The sequence below is a fragment of the Eriocheir sinensis genome, chromosome 25 (assembly GCF_024679095.1).
Source record: "Eriocheir sinensis breed Jianghai 21 chromosome 25, ASM2467909v1, whole genome shotgun sequence".
In the NCBI taxonomy this organism is placed as follows: domain Eukaryota; kingdom Metazoa; phylum Arthropoda; class Malacostraca; order Decapoda; family Varunidae; genus Eriocheir; species Eriocheir sinensis.
Window position 1 is genome coordinate 9,594,656 of NC_066533.1, and position 23,335 is coordinate 9,617,990.

At 38.6% G+C, this 23,335-nt stretch overlaps 2 protein-coding genes across 8 annotated transcripts in view; both read left to right on the forward strand.

Moving 5' to 3' along the window:
* Window positions 1-7,990, forward strand: part of LOC127003317 (diacylglycerol kinase eta-like) — a 144,300-nt gene extending 136,310 nt beyond the window's left edge. For all 7 annotated transcript variants that reach the window (XM_050869807.1, XM_050869806.1, XM_050869812.1 and 4 more), the window contains one exon: window positions 230-7,990. In XM_050869807.1, coding sequence (XP_050725764.1) covers window positions 230-323 — 94 coding nt within the window. In that variant the 3' untranslated portion in view covers window positions 324-7,990. The remainder of the gene's footprint in view (window positions 1-229) is intronic.
* Window positions 7,991-12,017: 4,027 nt separating this feature from the next.
* Window positions 12,018-22,788, forward strand: LOC127003318 (selenoprotein S-like). The gene is made up of 6 exons (XM_050869814.1): window positions 12,018-12,139; window positions 15,209-15,333; window positions 15,766-15,909; window positions 16,447-16,553; window positions 16,717-16,870; window positions 22,117-22,788. The coding sequence occupies exons 2-6, from the start codon at window positions 15,210-15,212 to the stop codon at window positions 22,200-22,202; spliced, it is 615 nt and encodes a 204-aa protein (XP_050725771.1). The 5' UTR covers window positions 12,018-12,139; window position 15,209; the 3' UTR covers window positions 22,203-22,788.
* Window positions 22,789-23,335: the final 547 nt, after the last annotated feature.

A 23,335-nucleotide genomic window follows, 5' to 3' on the forward strand; every position in this document is an offset into this window, starting at 1 on the left:
AAAGCTCAGGGCTTGGTAGGCAAGGGGTCACATTGTTTGGGTATATATTACCATAAAGGTATTATAAAGTTATATCTAACTAATGAGGTAGAAGGCTATATAATACTAGACCCTGATACACATATTAGTCTCTTTCTTTGTCTTATGATCATTTTTTTTTTTCAATAGCTTCTAACATACTTAGCAGGTTATGAGGGGGTGAATGATGATTTTTATTTTGTGCTTCCAGGGACCTCAAAGAGTTGGGCATAACAAAGATTGGTCACATCAAGCGGATTCAACAAGGTATTCGTGAAATCAAGGAGAGTAAGTCACATGGTTAAGTTTTCCCATAAATGTTTACTGATGAGCACATAAACTTAGGATGTGCTTAATGTCTGTCACCATTGGATATAAGAACTCTGATTTTATTCATACCTGAGTATGTGAAGGACTTTAGTTGAAAGGATTTTACATAATGTAAATCATGTGTGATTTATGATTATTGCAAAATTTCTCCAAGTACAAAGTGTTTTACATAATTATATTTTCATCATAAGTCTCTCCAGCCTAGCAGTGAGTGATGCTGGGTTGTATTTATTATAAAATAGGTTATAGTATTTATTTTATAATTTTAAATCTTTTCATATTTAAGTGAAATTTACATGGTGAGAATAATTACTGACTGAATCACATGGTTGTGGCAGAGTTTGCATCCTGCAGGTGTTTGCACTCCCCCATGACATAAATGATATTGATTTTTCTACACTAGCCAAATTGTATGTTGTTACTAAGGCCTGGCCATTTTGTACACCATGGGCTCCAATAATGAAGTTAGGCTAGTCATCTTTTTGTAATATTACTGTTACCTTCTAAGTTAATGAAATAGCAGTCACTTATGCAATTGATGCTGTTTATTTAATTATATTTTCATATTTTATGTGATATATGTAATTCTTTTATGAACTCTATAGATTAATTCTGTATTGGATTTTAAGTACACCTGTTGTAAGGTGTTTAACAGTTACATCTTCCTTACATTGTTTTGGTGCCCACACAGTTCTTCAGGACAGCTCTTATCCTGGAATTATTGTGTATTAGTCATAATGATTTTTGGTAGTACTCTTTAGTACATTACATAGCATCATTTGTAATGATGTATACTTGTAGATCCATTTGTATCACTGATGTTCCGGTCAGTTTTATATGCTGTAAACTTCTCGATACAAATGTTCTCCACATGGCTGTCATATTTTCTAACTTTTACCTCATAATGGACAGTCTTGCAGTTTTGCAAGATTCTGTCAAAAGTTCAAGGATATAATATTGTTGCCTTTACAATAACATTGTAACAATCCTTGTTTTCTACTCTTCAAGACCATGATCCTTGCATCATGAGACAAATGCTCCCAGTGCTGACATGTGCTGGTTGAGGACAGAGCCATCTCTTTTCAGCCACAGCACTTCTGATGTAGTCAAGTGCTGGTCAGGCTGGAGCTGTGTTCACCTGATGTTTAGTAGTAATTTGTATGGCTGATCCATATTTTAGCTCCATTGTGTACTTAAGAAGCACACAATGGAGTGATGAATTCAGTGATTTGTATATACCATATACATGTTAGAGCTATGTGTTTGATATTCACACTTTCTTTAATACCTTAGATAAACACATGCATATGCACTGATACAGTTCATTAAAACTGTTGTTGTATTTCAAATGGTATATCATGTTACTTCTTCATGTGAGACATTGTAGAGTGTCTCTTCATTAATTGCATTTTTTTTACTGTTTTTTGTTGTTGCTGGACCTTTGGCAGCTTTCCTACACTCACCTTATAGTTTACAAAGACAGTCACCACACTCATTAAGGCAGCTATATTCCTCAGCCTCTTGGGGGTGCTGTACCCATGCACAGCTGCCTCATCACCTGCAGTTTGTGTGTGTCATGGTCAGGGAGGAGCGCCGCCTCACACACCATGTATGGCTGGCACACAAAGCTGTCACTATTTTTGGGTGAGGGATGAGCTAACACTGGTGGTGGGGCGCGTGCTGGGCCAGCCTCCCTCGCTGCTGGTGTCTCCAGTGTGTATAATGAATCATTCCATCTCCACCAAGGTTATTATAAGGTATCAGTATTATAGGTGTTATTTGTATTACATTATTATTATTTTTTTTTTTTGGTCACAATGCATAATGATATGTATTAGAATTACTTTTGAAAATTTCACAATGTGCATGTATATATTTTTAGTGAGCAAACTGCACACAGTCTTGGTCTAGTTTTGTATTTATGATTAATGTACTAAGCAGAAACTTTGATATTGTTCACAATATTTTTACCACATTTACCATTATGAGACGTGCCTAAATCCTGTTGATGGTGTTATCTTTCTAACGTTGAGATTTGTATCATCGTGTCTTTCTACGCTGTTGACCTTTAGATGGCAGTTGTTTTGGGTGTCGTTGCACTTCCTGTGGGTGCTCTCCCTCGGTGGTGCTGCTCTTGTGTTTTGGCTTAACTAGTCGCCCCTTGTAGTCAAGAGTATTTTTGGTGTTAGTTTATGTGTTGTTGTGTGGCATTTTCTTCTTTTGAACACTACCAAGTTCCTGAGAGATGCATTGAGTGCACTGGCTGGGCTGTGGCTGGAGGCTGCTGCCATGTTAACACTGATGGAAGGAGAGCGGCAGCCACTCAGAATATCTTTTTTATTGGAGAAATGGAATGTCAATTTTCTTGAAAAGTCATAGAGAACCTCCAAAAGTAAAGAATACTTAGATAAATGTAGATGTTACCTTTTCCATTTTTTCCAGTGTCTTGGAGGGAATAAGGTATCGGAGGTACATATGCAAGGGTATTCCACTTTACAAGTATTCTTTATTAGTTAACTCGCTGTACAGACCATAGAAAATCCAAAATGTTGATTTCCATCTGCCTTTTTTCTATGGGAAAGTAACCATATATTCCACTGCAATGCCTAAAATTGCATACATCAGTAATGTACCATATTAACTGAACCTATTTTTGCATCATCATCATCATTATCATTGTCATTACAAGCTTTCAATTTCCCAAAGAAGCATGCATTCGTTTGTTGTTATTTTGATATTGAGGTTTAAAAGTTCTTAAATCCAAATACATTCCACTGTTGGTTTTATTTTATATGCTGAAGTTTTGAGGCCTGAATGTGATATATTTTGTTTTATTAATTTTGATAGAAGGGATGAATGAAGTTTGTTTTTCTCCCACTTTTTAAAGGGTTTTGGGATACTTGTACCATTTACAAAAAACATGTTGAAAATTGATTACAAGCTGCAGCCCTTGTCAGCCCAGCCCAGCCCAGGCCAGCCCAGGTTTGCTGGGTGAGTGCCTCATTGAAACGGTTCTCCTGGGGCTGCCCAAGGCGCCTCCAGTCATGGATGGCAAGAAACACAGTCCTGTACCTTTTTGGTGTGGTTTGTGATGCTCATGTCCACCATAGGTGAACATAATTTATCTGTCATAGCTTGTTTTCTAAGATATTACATTGTAAAGAAACTCCTACATAATAGCAATATTACATGTGGATAGAGGATTTTGATTGTAGATTTTAATGTAACTAAAGCTTGGCTACTTTGTCCAGAAAACTCAAGCTTAACATTGCAAACCTTTTTTTCCAGTATAGTGAAATTCTTAGAATCTTAATTACATTTCAGAATTTGTGTCTTCATTCTTGTTCTTATTGACAACAATGATTTTTCTCTCTGTTGTTATATGACAAAGAGGTGCCAAAATTAACTAAATTACTGATAGAATTTAAAAAATCATAAAATCATATTTTATAGCCTCCAAATACTTTTGAATATTATGAATAAAATTACATAATTTTAGTTATTCCATTTTATGGGATAGGTACTATTTAGTGAGGTAGTGGAAGTTAATCGTATAACTGGTGTAAGAACACCAATAACAATTTTCCATGATCCAAAGAACCTAACACAGTATTGGTATTTATTCTACTAGTATATAATCAGACTTGGATATTCCTCATCACTAAATACCTCAAAGACCTGAAATTACTTGAGGTTTACTGAAACTTCCAACTTTTATGTTGAAAATAAGGTTTAGTCCCCTTGACCAGCAATACCATCACATGTCAACACCTTTAGCTGACACTGACTCTCACAAACTTCCACAAAGGAGGACCCAGGCAGAATAGTCTCCTCTTCCTCCAGTCCACATGCTCTGTCCTTGAATATTCTGGTCTTCAACTTCCACTCTTGTAATACCCAGTCTTGCAATTTATAAGTTGTTTTCTTAAACCTCCCATATCTACCTTGTCACCTCATCCTCCCTATTTTCTCTGTAGTGTGCTGAGTTTATCCACTCAACGGCTCATCCCAATACCTTTATCAACCCTGCCAACTATTTTATGGGTATTTTGGATATTTTAATTACCTAAAAGACATTCACTCCCATTCTTCTTTTCTTTTCTCTTCACAGTCACATCTCAGATCCTTCTTTTCTTATGCTATGGTAGTAGGCTACTGTCTCTCCATTGCTCATGATTCCCCTTCATCATACACCCCAGGGATCCCACCATCTTCCTCCCCTGCTTGGCTTTCTAACAGCCTTCCATCCGTCGTACATGCTTGTGTAAAATTTAGCCAACATACACAAACCCACTAAACTCATTCACCTCCTACATTATTTGTTCACTCAACTTGATCACACACTGTTTATTGCCTTCAACTATACAAGGTTTCTAAATGCTACTTCACTCTTTGTTTCTCTTAAGATACCTTCATATTCCTTTTACACTTACAACTTCTGTGTCTTGCAGATATAGATTAAAACATTTCATAACGTATGTAAATCCTTTTTTTATCAGTCACTGAAACTGTCATTTACAAGAATTGTATTCAGTTTCCATCATTATATATTTTACCACATTAATGCCATTGTTTTCTCTTCATCTTTCTTGTAACACATTAGTGTACAAATTATAAGAAAGATGAAGACAGGTTTTCAAAAGAATTATTAATAAAGTTCATTGTTTAGATAATACAGTTATGACTTCTTGGAATAGAGAAAATTAATTATTTAATGAATTTGCTAATGTCTGCAAAAGAGGGAAGTTGAAGATAAATAGGAATAAGAATAAGGTGATGAATACTGAAGGAAACAAAAAGTAGAATGAAATGACTCTTTAAGAACCATATTATCATCAAGTGTAAGTGTTGTGAGTAAGCAATGTTTTTATTTACCTGGAAACAATATTGAGCATTGATGCAAATCATTTTTGTGACACTGAACTAACCACATCTTGATAATTTCATCCAAATGATGAAAAGCATGTTGAAATCTATAGTGTTTCTGAGTAAGCCTTTACAGTTACTATTGGTAGTGTGAAGTATAAAAGTAAAGCTCTTGTCACATGCACAGAGCACTACAGAGTTGTTATGGTGGTTATTTTTGCAGGAAGGAAAATAGAGTATTGAATCCTTAAAGGTTAAGATAATCATGTTTGAGAGGAAACTAGTTTAAGATCCACCATTAATGCTTTCTTTAAAGAATATTATGCAAAGAACATAAATGGTATGGTCAATGGAATTTCTAAATATATTTATAAAAAGTCATTTTGCAGACTTTAAAAATATGCTGTCTTCTTAAGTATTGTGGATGTTTGTGGATTCAAGAAGCTGGAGGAACATAGTGAAAGGGGTTGAGTGTTTGATGGTGTTTAAAAGTACAAAGAAAATTTAGTGTCAGGTAACAGGCACTGCACTAACACTGAAGGTATCTTGCATGTGTCCAAGATATATTATATATGAAATATTAAAAGAAACATATTAGAGCAATATAATGTAAGTTCTTTTGAAGGTGCTGGTATGATTTCACTTATATAACAAAGCATGTGAGTGAGCCACCCTCTTATAAGGGCACCAGAGCCACTGCAGTGATCCTTTTGTCGTCTGGTGTCACACTTGTTAGGAATCTGTGATAAGAAAACTGTTAGGCAATGGTGGGACAAACTTTTATTTTATCACTGCTATCCCTTCCCATAAAGCAGTAGGCCAACATTTCCTTCATACTATGAAGGCAGTTAAGCGCCACTTTACTCATGCATTTACGTGAGTCCTCATGAATGTTCTTGGATCATTTTGTCTTGTTTTTGTTGCATTCACAGTATTTTTGGTCAATTGTATAACATTGCTTAAGAAAGGGATGAGTGTAAGTTGTGCATAGTGAGCTTCTTATTGTAAATGAAGTAGGTAGTCATCAGTAATAAGTGTACTTAACTTCATGACCGTAGTCATTAACACTACTTCATTGTTTTTATATAAGGAATCAAATAAATTTCACATCAGTAATTCTGAAAACACTAGAAATGATGTCCAATTTCTTAATGCTCAGTGATTTGTCAGCCTTTAGACCTCTGTAAATTGAGTCCTTCTTTGTCTCCATGCTCAGTGTTCTGTCCTATGTTGCTGCTTCATCTTTCAAGGTGTTGTTTAGTCTTATATTCTTACAACATGGATTGTGTAATGACTTTGTTTGAAGTTGTCACTCACTCACAAGTACCTACCAAAATTCAATGTTACCTTGTATCATTTTTTCTTGTCTTCTAAATTTTTAATTAATGTTTTAATTCTATATCAGCCTTTGATTAAAAGTAATTTTGTATTACTAAATATACAAGTCTGTGAGCCACTGAGCACATGTCCTTTGAGAGTATGATGAAGCAGTCAGCTTTAGATTATTTTGTTAAGCAATTTGAAGGGAAAGAAATTTGCAAAACTTGTGTTTTTACTGAATTTGTTGATAACAACATAGTTTTAGCATTATAAAACAGTATTTATGACTTTTTGGGACCATTCATATATTCCAAAATGTAAAGAAGATATTAATCTCAAAACATTAGTGACCTTTTTTTTAACACACATGAGAACCAATGAACAGTATTTATTTCCTCTCTAAGAACATAGCTAGTGAAATGTTTAAATCCTAAATTGTTTGTTGTCAGTCCTAAGGTTTCATGTCCCAACATACCAAAGAAGGTGCACAAGATGCTTGGCTGACTGTCGGCAGTCAAGCGTTGGTTAATTGTTTTTACATGTACACTGTGCAATACTGCTACTTACATGTCATAGAGTTTAGTTTACCGATTTTCTTGAATCATAAAACTTCCTTTAATCTTCAGGCTTTACAGAGAGATTGTTCCACTCTCTACGTACCTTATTCTCCCTATCAATACTGTAGTAAGACTTTTATTTATATTCTCACCTACTTAAATCTGTCACAGTCTATGTATGCTCTTCTCATGTCAAGCCAACGAGTGATTTTTTTTTTTTTTTTTTTTTCCCCCCCCCGTTCTGTAAGGGAAAACATCAAGAGTACAGAAAAGTCCCGGATGCTGGGGTGCACCACAGACTCAGAATAATGGCAGTGCCCTCACATGTTAGCTGTTTATCTGCCCTCAAGTCATTACTAAGTAAAATGAACATTTAGTGTCTGTATTGGCATTACTATTATACATCAAGCATATACTGTAGAGAAAAGGCACTATTTTACTTCAAAATAGTTGTTTCATTTTAATGTTAACTGTTGTTTGTTTTTCTAATCTGTTTTGAACTTCTATAAATCTGAGCTGATAGTGTTGCCACGAAGTGACCCCTTATGGACAAAGCTACAACAGGGAAGATGAATGGGAGTATGCCATTAACACACTGCTGTTTAAAAGCTGATGTGCTGGTGTAGTATGATCAGCATCTCAAGGTATGAAAAAATGAGCAGAAGTTATTTATTATATCCACTGATTTCTATGTAGCCTTTTATGAGTCAGCAACTGTGCTCGATGTCATATGACTGTGCTGAGTAGCTGTGCTGACCCAATCACCTCATTTGTTGCCACTTTAATGTAGCCCACCTTGACTGGTTCATCACCTAAACTGTGTATAATAATTTATAAGTCATCTGTTACAACTTTTTTAATGCATACACAAGTCTTCAATAAATGTTTATACAATACTATGTATGACTGTTGGTGCCTCAAGGACTTGAATGCCAGAAGTGAGAAAATACCTCATCCGCCACTTTGCAGTGAACCGTCAGACACAATTAAGGAAGGCCCCAAATTCCCTTGACCTGAGAAGCATCCACCAGTATTTGGGTGCATCTAGTCCTCCACCCCATTTCCAAGTTTGTTGATGTCAGGGGGCTGTTGTGAGACCAGGGATTGGTGTGTGATGCTGGGGCAGAGGCCTCTCCTTGCTCTCTGGGTGGATTGATGGACCTCCCTGCATTTTCTTCGTCCAGGGTTTGAATCCCTGTAGAGGAGTGTATCAAAACACCTCTCCAGTCTCCACCCGAAATTGACCTCTCTTTTGGCCACTCTTTACTTCATCTTTTATAGGAGCAATGATTATCGGGCTTTTTTTTCTACACTTTCTTTTTGTGCCCTTGAGCTGCTTCCTTTGTAAAAAAGGGGCTATTTGCTAAAGGATTATCCCCCCCACCTCCCACCCCATGGCAAAATCCAAGGGGTCTAGAATAAATGATCAACTCCAGTCCCATGTATTTCAAAATGTTACCCCTTCCCCTCACTCTCAACATTACACCGCCAGGCAGTATTACACTTGTTATTATGTTCCTCCCACTTCCCAGCTCCAGTCACACCCCCTCTCTCCCTGTCTCCTCCGCTCTCTATTTCTCCTGCCCCTTCTGCTCTGGCTTACCTTTTCCCACCATTATCACATTCTGCTGATTTTCGTTGCAGAATCACCACACCTGGCAACCTTTCCTTCCATCAATGAATCCACACACACTCTTTGTTTTGATATTATAAACTGAAACTCCTCTTCCTAGTGCTGTATCATCCTTTTCTTGTTTTTAGTATCACCCTTTCCTTGCTTTTATTTGACCATACAAGAAGTCTACAGGTGCCCTTATGACCTTTGATATATCCTTCCTTTCCTTCCCTTAAATTTTCTCTTTCCCTCAACCTCCCTTTTCTCTTCTTTATTTCTTACTTCTTATTCTCCTTACCCTACCCATCTTATACCCTCCTCTCCTCCCCTTTTCCCTCCCTTCCTCTTTCTCTTTCCCTCTTCCTTCATTTTTATCTCCTATTTCTTATCTTCCTTGTTGCTTTTCTTACCCCATCACCCTTATTCTTCCTCCTCAACCTCCTCCATCCTCGCCTTTTCATCTGTTTGCTGTTTCCTTATTTCCATTATCTCAAGGTGGATGGATGGAGGGGTGGCGTAGAGTCGTACGTGGTCCCAGGTTCGATTCCCAGCCAAGGATAGTTAAGTCACTCCCTCTTTTAGGCCAAACCCGGTGTGGTGTCATGAGACATCCGGCTATAATAAGACATCCCATCCTGATCTGCGCATGCGCGGAACCCAATGTTTACAAACAGTGTTGATATCGTCGTTTGTCCCAGGCAAGATGGCGGCAAGGCACCATGGCAGCTATTGTGGGAAAATGGCCAAATTCAAGGATGACATGGACCCTATTATTCAGATACTACTAAATGGAGAGTATCCAAGAAACATGACCGTCGATGAGAAGAGAAATCTGAGGAGACAGCGGGAGAATATTTACTGAAATACAAGGGTGCACGTTGGGGGGCTCCCGTGGTCCCGTGGTAGAGTCTCTGCCTTGCGCTTCGGCGGGTTGCTGGGGCGTGGGTTCGTGACCTATCAGTTACCATGGGGGTGGAAAGGTGGGCTCTTTCCGACACCCTCAGCCCCGTTGTTGGGCCTCCTCCTTGAAAGAATTGGGTATCTCTCTACCAGCCGTCTGGGGGGTTGCGCGGCATGCACCGCCTTCCTCCATTGGGGTATAGCCCCAATGAAATACCCCCCCACAAAAAAAAAGGGTGCAGGTTATCTCATTTATCACATTTACTGGCTACAAGGGGTGCAGCTAGGTTACCTCATTTATCATTTACTGACATACAAAGGGTGTAGGTTATCTCATTTATCACTTAAAAAAAGATATATATTAAGAATAACAGGTGGGACGTTTCATGATAGGCAGTCGACAAAAGACACGGTACCGTGTCATAGCTCATCCACCCTCTGTTTGTAAACAAAGCCCGCGCATGCGCAGATCAGGATGGGATGTCTTATTATAGAGGCTGTCTCATGACACCACACCGGTGCCTCTAGATGATGGAGGCGCCATAACAAATATGATGATGGTTTGGTACTAGTTATGTATTATTGTTAATTTTATGCGATACACATAGGCCGCACTCACACTCACCGATCGACTCACCTTCTATTATGGGCTGGTCACCCTGCTATAGTCTATCAAATCTAACTTGAGCCTTTAGGCACGGCTCCCCTGAGCCGCGCGCTACTGCCACATCACGTAGCTACCCCATCACTCTCCTCAGTGGAGCTCTCTACCCCCTCCTCCCCTCTCTCTCTCTCTCTCTCTCTCTCTCTCATTTACGTTATATATAATATATTTTGCTTGGCTGTGCAGGACGCGAAAGTGAGACCTATGTGAGTCTTCCGTGGTAGCGGAAGGCCGGGTAATACGTGAATGGTGCGGCACCATCGCATGAGCCACGTTGCCAAGTCTGGTGTATGTGACGCCACTAAGGCAAACCGCTGACTGGGTGTTTACACCGGCGAAGTTTACAGGTGAATGACCATGTTCACCGCGTCCGCGTGAAGGCTGGCTATATAGTGACCAAGGAGACTATATATATATATATATATATATATATATATATATATATCCCATTGAGACCCGAGAGAAAACTACTGAAGGGAATCACTACAAATTGATATCCCCCATGAACGTTTTGAGAGTGAAATAAGAATAAAAATCACTTATTTATGCAGAAATTTCCTCTTTAAAAAATTTTTTTTGAAATAATAGTATTTCTATAACATAGTACAGTAATTGGTATAAATTCTTTTTAGGGCATCTCTTTCTATATATATATATGTCGCCCTGGAAGAGGATGACCCATTATCTTCTGAATGAATTTTTTTCACACAATGATCACAGCAGATGGTCTGTCTGCTTTTTTCTTTCAGCTCTGCTTGGCAGAGAGACAAGCCCTGTCTAGCTACCTTTTGGGAAGGTTTCAGTTTCTGATCATTCATATCTGTTGACAAAAGAGACTTCAAGTAGTTACTACCTTGACCGTTAGGCAGAGTCATTTAGAAATCACCACATTAACTGGTCTCTCTTTATACCAATGTGGGTTTTGATGCCTTAGACCCGTTGGCATACATCTCATCATCAAATGGGAAACTCATTTGCCATTAGTACCATCTTCCCTATCTCCTATCAGTACAAGCAGTTTTTTGTTATTTTGTTATTCATTCAGATGATATATATATATATATATATATATATATATATATATATATATATATGACTTTAGACTATAGTTTCCTTGCTACTGACTGAGGCGGGGCTAGCTTGCACGTTTACGCGTAAAATTCGATTTATTCTAGAACATTCGATTCGAGTACATTCGACTCGTTGAAACTATATATTACTAATGCTTCGTTTCGCTATACAGCTTACCAACACTTCCCAAACAACCCTTAATTCCTAACAGTATCGTCAATCGTTAAATACATCTAAATTTTCCTAATGGTGCATTGGAAAACCTTTACGTCCAAACATGACCCATAAAATAATGTATTCGGGCAATGACGCAATAGGCGGGTTGGCAGCCATGTGAGGTCTGGAAGTAAAAGGGAGGAAAAAAGTGGTTCAATGTAGAATGAAAGGTAAAAAAGGAACCAGAAAAGCAAGGAAAGTAGATCTAATAAGTGACGAAATGACAAAGCTCACAATAAGGTCACAAGAAGAAGTAAAACAAGAAAGAAGGAAAGGGTTGGTATGCTTGATAGTGAGAGATTGTCGTACTCATCAAATTGCATTTTCTAGATTCTGACCCATAACTACCGCAAAATATCACTAATTCACGAATTTTAATGATAACTTCAATTAAATATCGCTATTTGTGTGGGTGCGGTAGTTTTTGGTCTGAAAAAGATAGATACAATGTTCTGAGTACGATAATTTGGTAACACAGGACACGTCTTCGTAAACAGGCCGAGGATCGTACAGGGGGAGAAAAAGTCACCCTTCCTCCCTTATTTTGACTCATGCTGACTCGCTCCCCGTGACCTCCTGAAGGTGAGAATATAATAAATGAGTCAGGGAGTGTCTAGAAGCGCCGAGGCATTATTTAAAGACTCCAGACCAACAGATAAAGATAATTAAGTGACGTGAAAGCCATTATTAGGACAACCTCGTCATTAGTTTCCTCTTATATGTTAAAGGTGTAAAATAGTCTTAATTAGTATAAAGTAGAACTATATATGGATTCTTAGTTGTTTATTATACTCCCCGGGTGTTGGGTGGGCTGTTTCACCATTTTTAGGGGAGACAGGTCACTGAGTTTTCGGAGGTCGAGGTCAGGTCAGGTCATGTCTTCTTCTTTTGACCTGTAACGCCGTGTATCGCTTCTTATGCCCTCCTCTCAGTCCTCTCTTCTGTTTATTCACACACTTTGCTTTTCAATGGTACTGTAGCTTAATTTTCTTCACTGCAGTACACTATTACATGTGTGGCAAAGATTGGTTTTATTAGTATTTTTGCAGCATTTCCATTAAAGTAACCGTTTTCTCAGGGTTTTGAACGTTAGTAAAAGATATGTATGGGGATGTATAATAACAGATGAGTAGTTTGGGGGGGTAAGAAGTGAGTTATGAACATGTTAATATAACAGTATTATTCTATATTGTCACCACTTTCACACCCACGAACGCCTTGGTGCTCTTTGAAGGGTTCAATGTCCATACAACCAATATAACCAGTCTTAACTGTAACATGCTGAAGGGGTTTCAAATTTGTTTTTACCGCCAAGGAAGGGTTAAAATCACTCACATTCTCATTTAGCTTTCTGAGTAAATAGGAAAATTTTGATCAAGCTCCACTGTTGTTTTCTTGAGTATTTTATATTTATTTATTTTTTTTTTTTAGCAAGGGAGGCGGGTCATGGCCAAAAAACAAAAACAGCAACAAAAGAGCCTGCTAGACACTGCTCTCACACAAGCAGAAAGAATGAGAGGTTAAATTTGGGTGGAGAAATAGGAAAAGTAGGAAGAATTTCTCAAAACAGGAAAATTTTGTTAAATTTTTGTAGTGTGTGTCAAGGGGTGTGCCAGGCTGGGTTTGGTTGGCAGCCAGAGCAGTGGCACGATACTTAATTACTGTCATTTGTTTTAATGTCAAGGAAAGGTTTGAAACACTCGCACCTCACTCAGTTTTGTCATGAGTAAAGAGGATTTTTTTTTTCAGGTTCCACTGTATTGTTTCATACTGAGTATATAAACAGGAAAGTTCTGAGAAGTTTTATCTTGTGTGTGAGTCAAGGGGTGTGGGGGCTGGATTTGGTTGGGTCCAGGGCAGTGACGTGATATACAATTACTGTCATTTGGTTTATTAATTAAGGAAAGGCTAAAATCGGTAAATCTTAAGAATAGTGGCTCCTAGCGGGTGCGCATTTAGGGCATGGTGTGGTGGTAATTACAACATTTCTAGTACGTACAACGGGGTTTTGACAAGTGGACAGGCGTGTTTATGTCACAAGGGGTGTATTTTTCTACACGGGCTCTTCCCTTTCTTCACCCCGGAGATCGCAGTCTCATCACCCATTGACTTATAAGAAATCGTGAGGCCAGCGTGGAAAAATAAACCCCTTGTGACATAAACACGCCTGTCTGGTTGTTAAAAACCCCGTCGTATGTGCTAGAAATGTTGTAATTACCACCACACTGTGCCCTAAATGCGCACCCGCTATGAGCCGCTATTCTTAAGATTTATCCTAAAATCACTCACATTCATATTCAGTCATATTCTGAGTTAAGAGGAAGATTTTGGTAAGTTCTGCCTTGTGTGCGAGTCAAGGGGATGGAAGCCTTTCTTGAGTCTGGTTCTCTAAGGCGCAGGTGTCGTGAAAAATTTTTCCTTATATTCTGTGATTGTTTTTTAAAGAATTTCATAACTTTTCTTAGCAAATCTTTTTTTTTATTTTTTTTTTTTTTATTCTTTTTATTACTCTCCTCCATCCCTGTATGCAAACTAATGGTTTATGAAACTGCCAACAGACCACATATGCTGTCTGAAAATCCATGAGAAAAAATAGTTTTGCCCTTGAAGATCCTGAAGTAAAGGAATACACATATGTAGTACTTAAATTAATCACTGATGGGAAGGCAGGAGGAGGAGGAGGGTGAAAATGGCAGGTTTGTATTGGAGGAAGCTGGTGGATAATGAAACTTGAATTCTGCTTGGCATGACTGGTTTTAAAACACAAGTATATACAAATTTCGGTTCTACTTTAGTACGTGGTCTACCTGGCCATTTCTACTTTAGCGTGCGGTCTACCACCATATTTTATATTTCAGCGTGCAGTCTACCTCACTACAGGAACCTTATACTGCAGGATAATGAAAACAAGCTGAATAGTGCTGATTGTAGTAACTGTTAGCAGAATGACCTGAACTGATGCTATCGACTTCAATGCCAAGGAGGATAATGACATGGGTGTTCATTGATTGTCCTTTTATATAGACTGGTCAGGAGCACTCAGGCAACATGAAGTAATGAACAACTGTGGTAAGGTCATTACGGAACCTTTTTCACACTCCCGCTCAATAATTGGCAATAGAGTGTTTCTGTCACACCTTTCCACATGAAAGTAGCGACAGTCAGAGCCTTGGTTGAGACTGAAGACCCAAAGACCATCAATTTTACGGCCGTGGTTCCTGTTGTTTTGTGTAGCTGCATCACTGTCTTCTGAGAGAGGAGCACTGTCGCCGTTTCTCCCACGGTCATATTTCTGTCGACCAGCAAATCATGAAGTAACATGAAGTAGCATGAAGTTATGACCTGACTGTGGTCAGGTCATTACTCTGGTCAAGCTAAGGTCTCCAGAGACAGGTCAGGTGAGGAGCACTCAGGTAACAATACAACATCAGATGAGGTCTCGGGAGACAGGTCTGACCAGTAGACCACACACTATAGAACCACACTTGGTGCATACTGGGGTAGACTACAAATACTGCAGTAGACCGCATACTAAAGTAGCACCCAAATTTCACTTTTAAAGCATTAAACCTTTTGGTGGAGGTCGAGCAGGAACAGCATATTATATACCTAATCCTTCACTTGTTCTATGGCATACTGATTTCTCTTCAGCATGGGGGAGCCAGAGCAGCTCATTGCTGAGCCTGACGAGATAGAGGAGGAGGATGTAGAAGGCCTCCATCCACCCACCCTCCAGCAGCAGAACCCAAGATTCCTCACATACGTCATAACCTCAGGTAAGTTGTAACAAACTTGAGTTCAGGATTAATGATGCAGATTACATTACAATAGTTTTGTTGCAGAATGTGTTTGAGATTTACTCACAGAGGAAAAAATAAAGTATCCTCAGTAACAGTTTTGTGGCTCATGAGTGTGTTTGTTTCTGACAATAGTATAGAGTTGTGTTGTGCATTCTTACCTCATATCTTCATCCTGCAGTGATCTAGAGTTTGAGTCACAGTTGTCCACATTGTTCAGGTATGTAGATGCTGAACTCTAAGCTCATTTTAAATGTACTTAGATGCATATAGCTTCCTGATAGGAACATTTCTTGAACAGCAAACCTTGAATATTTTCCTCAGATTTCAGTAGAGCAGAAATTTTTCTTAGGTGATGTGTGAAGGAGGTTGCTGCATTATCCAGCTCATTATCTTATTTTCTCTTTACAGCAACATCATTTTTGGCTGCCAATGGATGGCATGCTGTAGGCGTCTTTCTGCTGGGCTGCATTGCTTGGATTCAGTTTGGACCTAAGGTGCAGAGTTGGCTTAGGAAGAGGGAGGAAGAAAAGGAAGCTGCAGAGAACCACAGAGGTAAGTAAATTCCTCTAATTATAAATCATTTTGATAGCAAATTACTCTAAACTAGGTTAGAAGGTTAGCTATAGTTGTATAATCTTGTTCATTAACACTAACAATTATTACCTATATAATGGCAACCACCAAAATTTGTGTGTATTTTTGTTTCCTAATCTTGATTAGAGAAATAATAGACTCAGAACATTCAGTCTTTGGGAAAGTCATCCGATGGGGTCTTGTGGTAGTCTTGCCGGGGTGCCATTTGTTGCTCACAAGTATTCTTATACAGTGTTGCATATTACGTTGTGTTCAGTGGCAATACATGAACTTCTGTGGTTTCAGTGTGCATACTAAATGATATAAGAGCAAGGCTTATGAAACTTTTATCATGACTGATTCACCATGATTGCAAGAATTTGCATGTACACTTCTAGTAAATTTATCAGGAATAGGTTCTGAAGGTCCTGGTGAAAGTTAATGCAACTTGATTAAAGTGATTAATATTTGTCTTTTGATAAGCAGTGATGTTAGTTAGTGCCATACCCTTTGCAGAACCAGATGCCTTCCTTGCCAAACAGCGAGCTATTGACGAAGCTCGCCGCAGGATGCAGGAGCAGTACAACATTGCAGCTGCCATCAGCTTGGAGAAGAAGAAAGAGGTGGGTGAGGTGCAACACATGCAGGTGTCTGTCATAACTCACACACCATAAAGTTACTCTGCTACACAATCAAATTACTGAAATTACATACGTATTGAAAATAGCCTCTTGTATTATCATGATTTAAAAGTGACAGTATTCTTATGCCACTGAATGTTTTCAGATGATGGAGAAAAAGAAGGAAGAGAAAATTAAGGAGTGGGAGAGTAAACAGCCCAGTGGAGGCCGGACGTTGAGATCTCCAGACAGTAGTGCTGCCTCTGCCAGTGTCAGCAGTGCCAAAGGGAAGTCAGCACCCAAAGCAAGGCTAAGACCAGGTAGGTGCTGGGAGGATTTTTAATTTATTTTTTTCAAATTGTCATTGTCTTTGGTCTCTGTCTTGAGCAGTTTTTGGGGATTTGAGCTGTTATAATGATGCAGTATTTGACTTCAGCAGCAATAGGTGGCAGTTGTGTAAATTAATTAGTACTGGACTGGTTTTGTGATCATTGAAAGATGGCATAATACATAAAGTGATGCAAGAAAACATACCTTTTTCTATATGCTTAGCAAAAAGTAGAAGGACCTTACATATCTAAGGATGGTGTAAAAAATATTCACTGTACTGAGGCAGTAAAAGCTGTTCAGTGAATATGATTAGTAACACAAAGCTAGTTGTGTGTGGCCTTGGTCCTCATCTCATCTTATTAGCCCTTGAGCCTGCAGTGGCTAAAAACCCATTACCCCAGAGAGCAGGGGAAGTGTAACTTCAGGGTTACTACAGTATTCCTTCCCCAGGATTCTCCAGGTACTCATTTACTGATCAGCCCAAAAGGGAGTGAATAGCTGATTAGGCTGCATGTTGACTGCTGGGATGGAAACCCAGGCCCATGTATTTAAAGCTAGTTGTCCTAATCACTATACAACAGAGATCTATTAGTAACACAGGTTAAATTGCATGGCATTCTGTGGACAATTTAGTATTCTTGGTTTAGTTTCCTTTTAGTCTTGGGGTAGATATAGGGTTGCAAAGGGTGGGAGAGTTTCTGGAAAAAAAGAATTTTGGGAATTTTCGGGAATTAAAAAAAATTGCGTGTATTTGTATTAATAAACAAACCAATTTTGGTTAATATAACTATTACTTAAAAAGTTTTAAGCAACAGAAATTGTATTTCCAATAGGTTAGGTTAAGTTTAACCCTATCACTGTGCATGGCGAGGGAGGTGACTATCCCCCCAGGCTCACTTGGGCAGCCCAGTGGGGGGAGGGGGGTCTCTTTTAACCTCTTATCTCGAAAACTATTCATCACAGCTAGAAACCAAAATCAGAGGAAAGAGGAGGCACAGATCTATAGGATTCGGTTATGTATGCCTCTCCTGCGAACGGACAAGCACGTTCAGGGGGTGTTGCCTGTGAACACTTATGTCACTGCCATATTGAGACATCTGCGGAGATCTCTTCATGTATTGCTGGCAAGGTAGTATTGCCAACTGCAAAATTCACAACTATTTGGTCAAAGAATCAGTCAGGTTACTCGTTTGTAGATTTTCCATGCTAGTCTGATATGATTTTCCACCAAATTTAGTGGAAAACCCACTGAATTGGCATGCTGTGGGGTGAGAAATATTGTTGAAACACTCATATGTGGGAAATTTGAGTGCGACTGGAACTTGCAGCGAGGATTTAGCACCACTGGCATGTTATGCAGGTCCTCGTTGCGAGTATTTAGCATCGAAAGGGTTAAGGAACTTTCAAACACATGATATCCAGACACCTATAGCATAAATTAACAAAGAAAGCCTTCACTGTGTTACATAGAAAGTCTTATTTAGTAAGGAAGAATAGATGATTTTTCTGAGTCAAGACATATGATAACTTTTTGTGATTTTGTTAGGTTAGGTTAAGTTTAGGGCATCTTCAAACACATAATAGGCAACAGCCTATGGCGCAAAATAACAAAGAATGACCTCACTCAGCCAGTAAGGAAGCATATGAGAATTTTCTGTGCCAAGACGTATGGTAACTTAGTGATTTTTGTTAGGTTAGGTTAAGTTTCGAGTATCTTCAAACACATGATAGCCAGCAACTTATGGTATAAATCAACAAAAAATAACCTCACTTTGTTGTATAGATAGTCTCATTAGTAAGGAAGCATATATGTATTTTCTGAGTCAAGACATATAATACTCTTTGGAATTTTGTTAGGTTAGGTTAAGTTTAGGGCATCTTCAAACACATGATAGTCAGCACCTTATGGTATAAATCAACAAAGTTTGAACTCACATTGTTGTATAGAAAGTCTCATTAGTAAGGAATCATATATGAATTTTCTGAATAGTAACATAGTAACAGTTTGGGGTGTTGTTTGATTAGGTTAGGTTAAGTTTAGGGTATCTTCAGACACATGATAGCCAGCAACTTATGGTATAAATCAACAAAAAACAACCTCACTCTATTGCATAGAAAGTCTCATTAGTAAGGAATCATATATGAATTTTCTTAGTCAAGACCTATCGTAACTGTTTGGGTTTTTATTAGGTTAGGTTAAGTTTAGGGTATCTTCAAACACATGGTAGCCAGCAACTGATGGTATGAATTAACAGAATGGCCTCACTTTTTTGTATTGAAAATCTCATTAGTAAGGAAGCATATATATCAATTTTCTGAGTCAAGACCTATAGTAACTGTTTGGGGTTTTGTTAGGTTAGGTTAGGTTAAGTTTAGCCAGCACCTTATGGTATAAATCAACAAAGATTAACCTCACTTTACTGTATAGAAAGTCTCATTAGTAATGGAGCATATATGAATTTTCTGAGTCAAGCAAGACCGTATTTGTTTGGGGTCTTGTTGTGTTAGGTTAAGTTTAGGATATCTTCAAACACATAATAGCCAGCACCTTATGGTATAAATCAACAAAGACTGACCTCACTTTGTTATATAGAAAGTCTCATTAGTAGGGAAGCATATATGAATTTTCTGTCAAGACCTATAGTAATGTTTGGGGTTTTGTTAGGTTAAGTTTAGGTATCTTCAAACACATGATAGCATGTATCTTATGGTATAAATCAACAAAGAATGACCTCACTTTGTTGTATAGAAAGTCTCATTAGTAAGGAAGCATATATGAATTTTATGAGTCAAGACCTATAGTAATGTTTGGGGTTTTGTTAGATTAGGTTAGGTTAAGTTTAGGATGTCTTCAAACACATGATTGCCACCACTGTAAGGTATATATCAACAAAGAATGACCTCACTCTGTTGTTTAGAAAGTCTCATTAGTAAGGAAGCTTATATGAATTTTCTGAGTCAAGACATATAGTAACTGTTTGGGGTTTAGTTAGGTTAGGTTAAGTTTAACCCTTTCACTGCTAAACGCTCGCAGCGAGTGGTGGCATCATTTGCTGGTGGTGCTAAACGCTCGCTGCGAGCTCCAGCCGCACTCAAATCTCCCACGTATGAGTGTTTTCCAACACTATTTCTCATAACACAGGATTGCCAATTGAGTGGGTTCTCCACTAAATTTGGTGGAAAATCTATGGACGAGTAACTGGTGGATGTTTTTGTCCAATATAGCAGCATTTTTGCATAGTTTCACCTATCACCTGACTGATTCTTTGACCAAATAGTTATAAATATTGCAGTAGGCAATACTACCTTGCCAGCACCTCATGGAGAGATGTCCACAGTTGCCATAATATGGCTGACCGAGGCGCTCGCACTGACGTAAGTGTTGACATTCAACACCCCCTGAACGTGCATACATAACTGAATCCTATAGATCTGTGCCTCCTCTTTCCAATTATGTTTTTGGTTTTTAGCTGTGATGAATAGTTTTTGAGATACAGAGGTTAAAAGAGACCCCACATTGGGTTGCCCGACTGCACCTGGGGGGATAGTCACCTTCCAAGCCTGCACAGTGAAAGGGTTAAGGTATCTTCAAACACATGATAGCCAACACCTTATGGTATAAATCAACAAAGAATGACCTCACTTTGTTGTATAGAAAGTCTTATTAGTAAGGAAGCATATATGAATTTTTGAGTTTGGGGTTTTGTTAGGTTAGGTTAAGTTTAGGGTATCTTTAAACACATGATATCCAGCATCTTATGGTTTAAATTAACAAAGAATTACCTCACTTTGTGGTAAGGAAGCTTATATGAATTTTCTGAGTCAAGACCTATTGAAACAGTTTGGTGTTTTATTAGGTTAGGTTAAGTTTACGATATCTTCAAACACATGATAGCCAACACCTTATGGTATAAATCAACAAAGACTGACCTCACTCTGTTGTATAGAAAGTCTCATTAGTAAGGAAGCATATATCAATTTTCTGAGTTAAGACCTATAGTAACTGTTTGGGGTTTTGATGTTAGGTTAGATTAAATATATAGTATCTTAAAACACATGATAGCGAGCACCTCATGATATAAATCAACAAAGAAAGACCTCACTTTGTTGTATAGGGAGTCTCATTAGTAAGGAAGCATATATTAATTTTCTGAGTCAAGGTGTATAGTAACTGTTTGGGGTTCTGTTATGTTAGGTTAAGTTTGGGATATCTTCAAACACATGATTGCCAGCACCTTATGGTATAAATAAACAAATGATGACCTCACTTTGTTGTATAGAAAGTCTCATTAAGGCAGCTTTTATGAATTTTCTGAGTCAAGATCTATTGTAACTGTTTGGGGTTTTGTTAGGTTAGGTTAGCTTAACCGGAGGGCAGCATGAGCCTCAATAGGCGTCACTTAAACAATCCTGCCCTCACCACCACCAGGCTCAGGGACATTCACTAACAGCCTCCTAAAATTGATGTCTAAAGAAGCAACAATACCCTCAGGGCCCCCCCCCCCCCCCACCCCCACCCTACTCACACAGAAAGGATGCCATGGACAAACTTGGATTTTTTTAATCAATTCTCAAAGTTCCTGAAAATTGCCAAATTTTGCGTGGAAAGTTTCTCATTTAAAAATTCCCGGGAATTTTATAACCCTAGGTAGATAGAGCAGTATGGGTGTATATGGTGTAGGTGGTTTAGATTTCATGGCATAAATATTTCTGTTCTTTTGTTGTTATGGAGTACGGGGTTCATCATATTTGTGGGCATACAACTTCTGGTGCCATGGTTGTAGGTAAAGCCAGGGATGGGACCAAATACACTCAGCTAAATACAAATTCTAATATTGTGAATTGATATTAACTCAAGGCTTGGGTCCAAAACATTTATACTCTGGGCTGGACATCCTCTCTTTGTGGTGATCAAATAGCCACTCACTCAAGCCACTGGCCCTTGCATGAACTGCAGACAGCCAGGCTTATCACAGGTTCAGTACAAATTCACCCTTTGGTACAAGGTTACCAACTAGATTACTATTTATAAAAAGGTAGCTAGGGTGAAATTAAATTATTAGACATTACTAAATATGAGATAAGGTGATTTAGCCATTGACTGTTAACTATTTTGGAATATAGTCATATATTAAATACATATTGCATTCAAATTCCCTTTTTTTTCCAAACAGTACAATACAAGTAGCAACACTTATTTGGTCCCATCCCTGAGTCAAACATATTGTTCTTACAGAATACAACCCCATGACTGGAGACACTGGTGCAAGTAGCAGTTGCAGGTGGAGGCCTACTGCTCAGAGGCCATCTGGTGGTGGATGAGGTTAAATCTTGTACACTCCTTTCCATGGCCTGCATCCTGAACCTACTTAAGTATGGCATCAGTCACTTAGGATGTACTGCACTGATTTGACCTGACATCAGTATATTCAATGTATGCCTCACTATTCAGTGGATGATTTTCTGCACCTGAAAGAAGTCTGTTTGCCAGATAATCCAGGGTCATGGCCAGATGAGAAAGTAAGTGTACAAGTTTGGCGTGATACTGATTTGGTGGCTTTGATCAACCTGCCATTTGTCATCTATGTATTCATCAGTACCCACCAATCTCCATACTCAAAGGCTCTTGTGGTCAGATTTTGTGAAGCTATGAACTGAAGCAGCATTGAGCTGGGGTTCATGGTGGAAGGTTCTTCTGACCCCTAAGAATTATACATGAACATTCACTCCTTGTTGGTGCATGTGAATCTCATCATGCCACTTTGCCATAATTTCTCTTGTACTACTCATGAAGTAGAACAGCATCTCTATGTGAATGGTTATGTTTAGTCTTAGGAGATCCATTGAGAACCAGATATTAAACCTATGACAGTGTATTGCCTTGCACGCAGTAAAATGTATATCTTTATGGCAGTTTGTATCCCTGCATCCCAAACATTAAGGAAGGATAGGAAACTGTATGCTGCTTTCACAGACCTGGAGAAGGCCTAGGACAGGGTTTATTAGATGAACTGAAGATTACTATGGCTGTTTAATATTTATATGGATGGTTGTATGAAGGTTTCCCGGGCCAAAAAACAAGGTCCAGTCATTTGGAGGCTTACTGGATGACACAGTCCAGTCTGTTCATGCATGTGTTGTAGACATGGAGGTTACCAAAAGTTTCACATACCTTGGTAGTGTAGTGCATAACAATGGTGGGTCTTACCAGGAAGTCACTCAATGGATTGGCCTGGCCCACGGTGTCATGAACTCGTTCAACACGAATAAATGATGTCGATGTCTGTGCAGGTGGACAAAGATTCAAATCTAAGTTGCTAGTGCTCCATATTTTACTCTGGCTGTGAGACATGGACGCTGAATAGTGAGTTGAAGAGGTGTGTCGTTGCCTTTGGTACCAAGTGGCTCTGCGGGATCATGCAGTATTGCTGGAATGATTTTGTGCCAAACAAGCA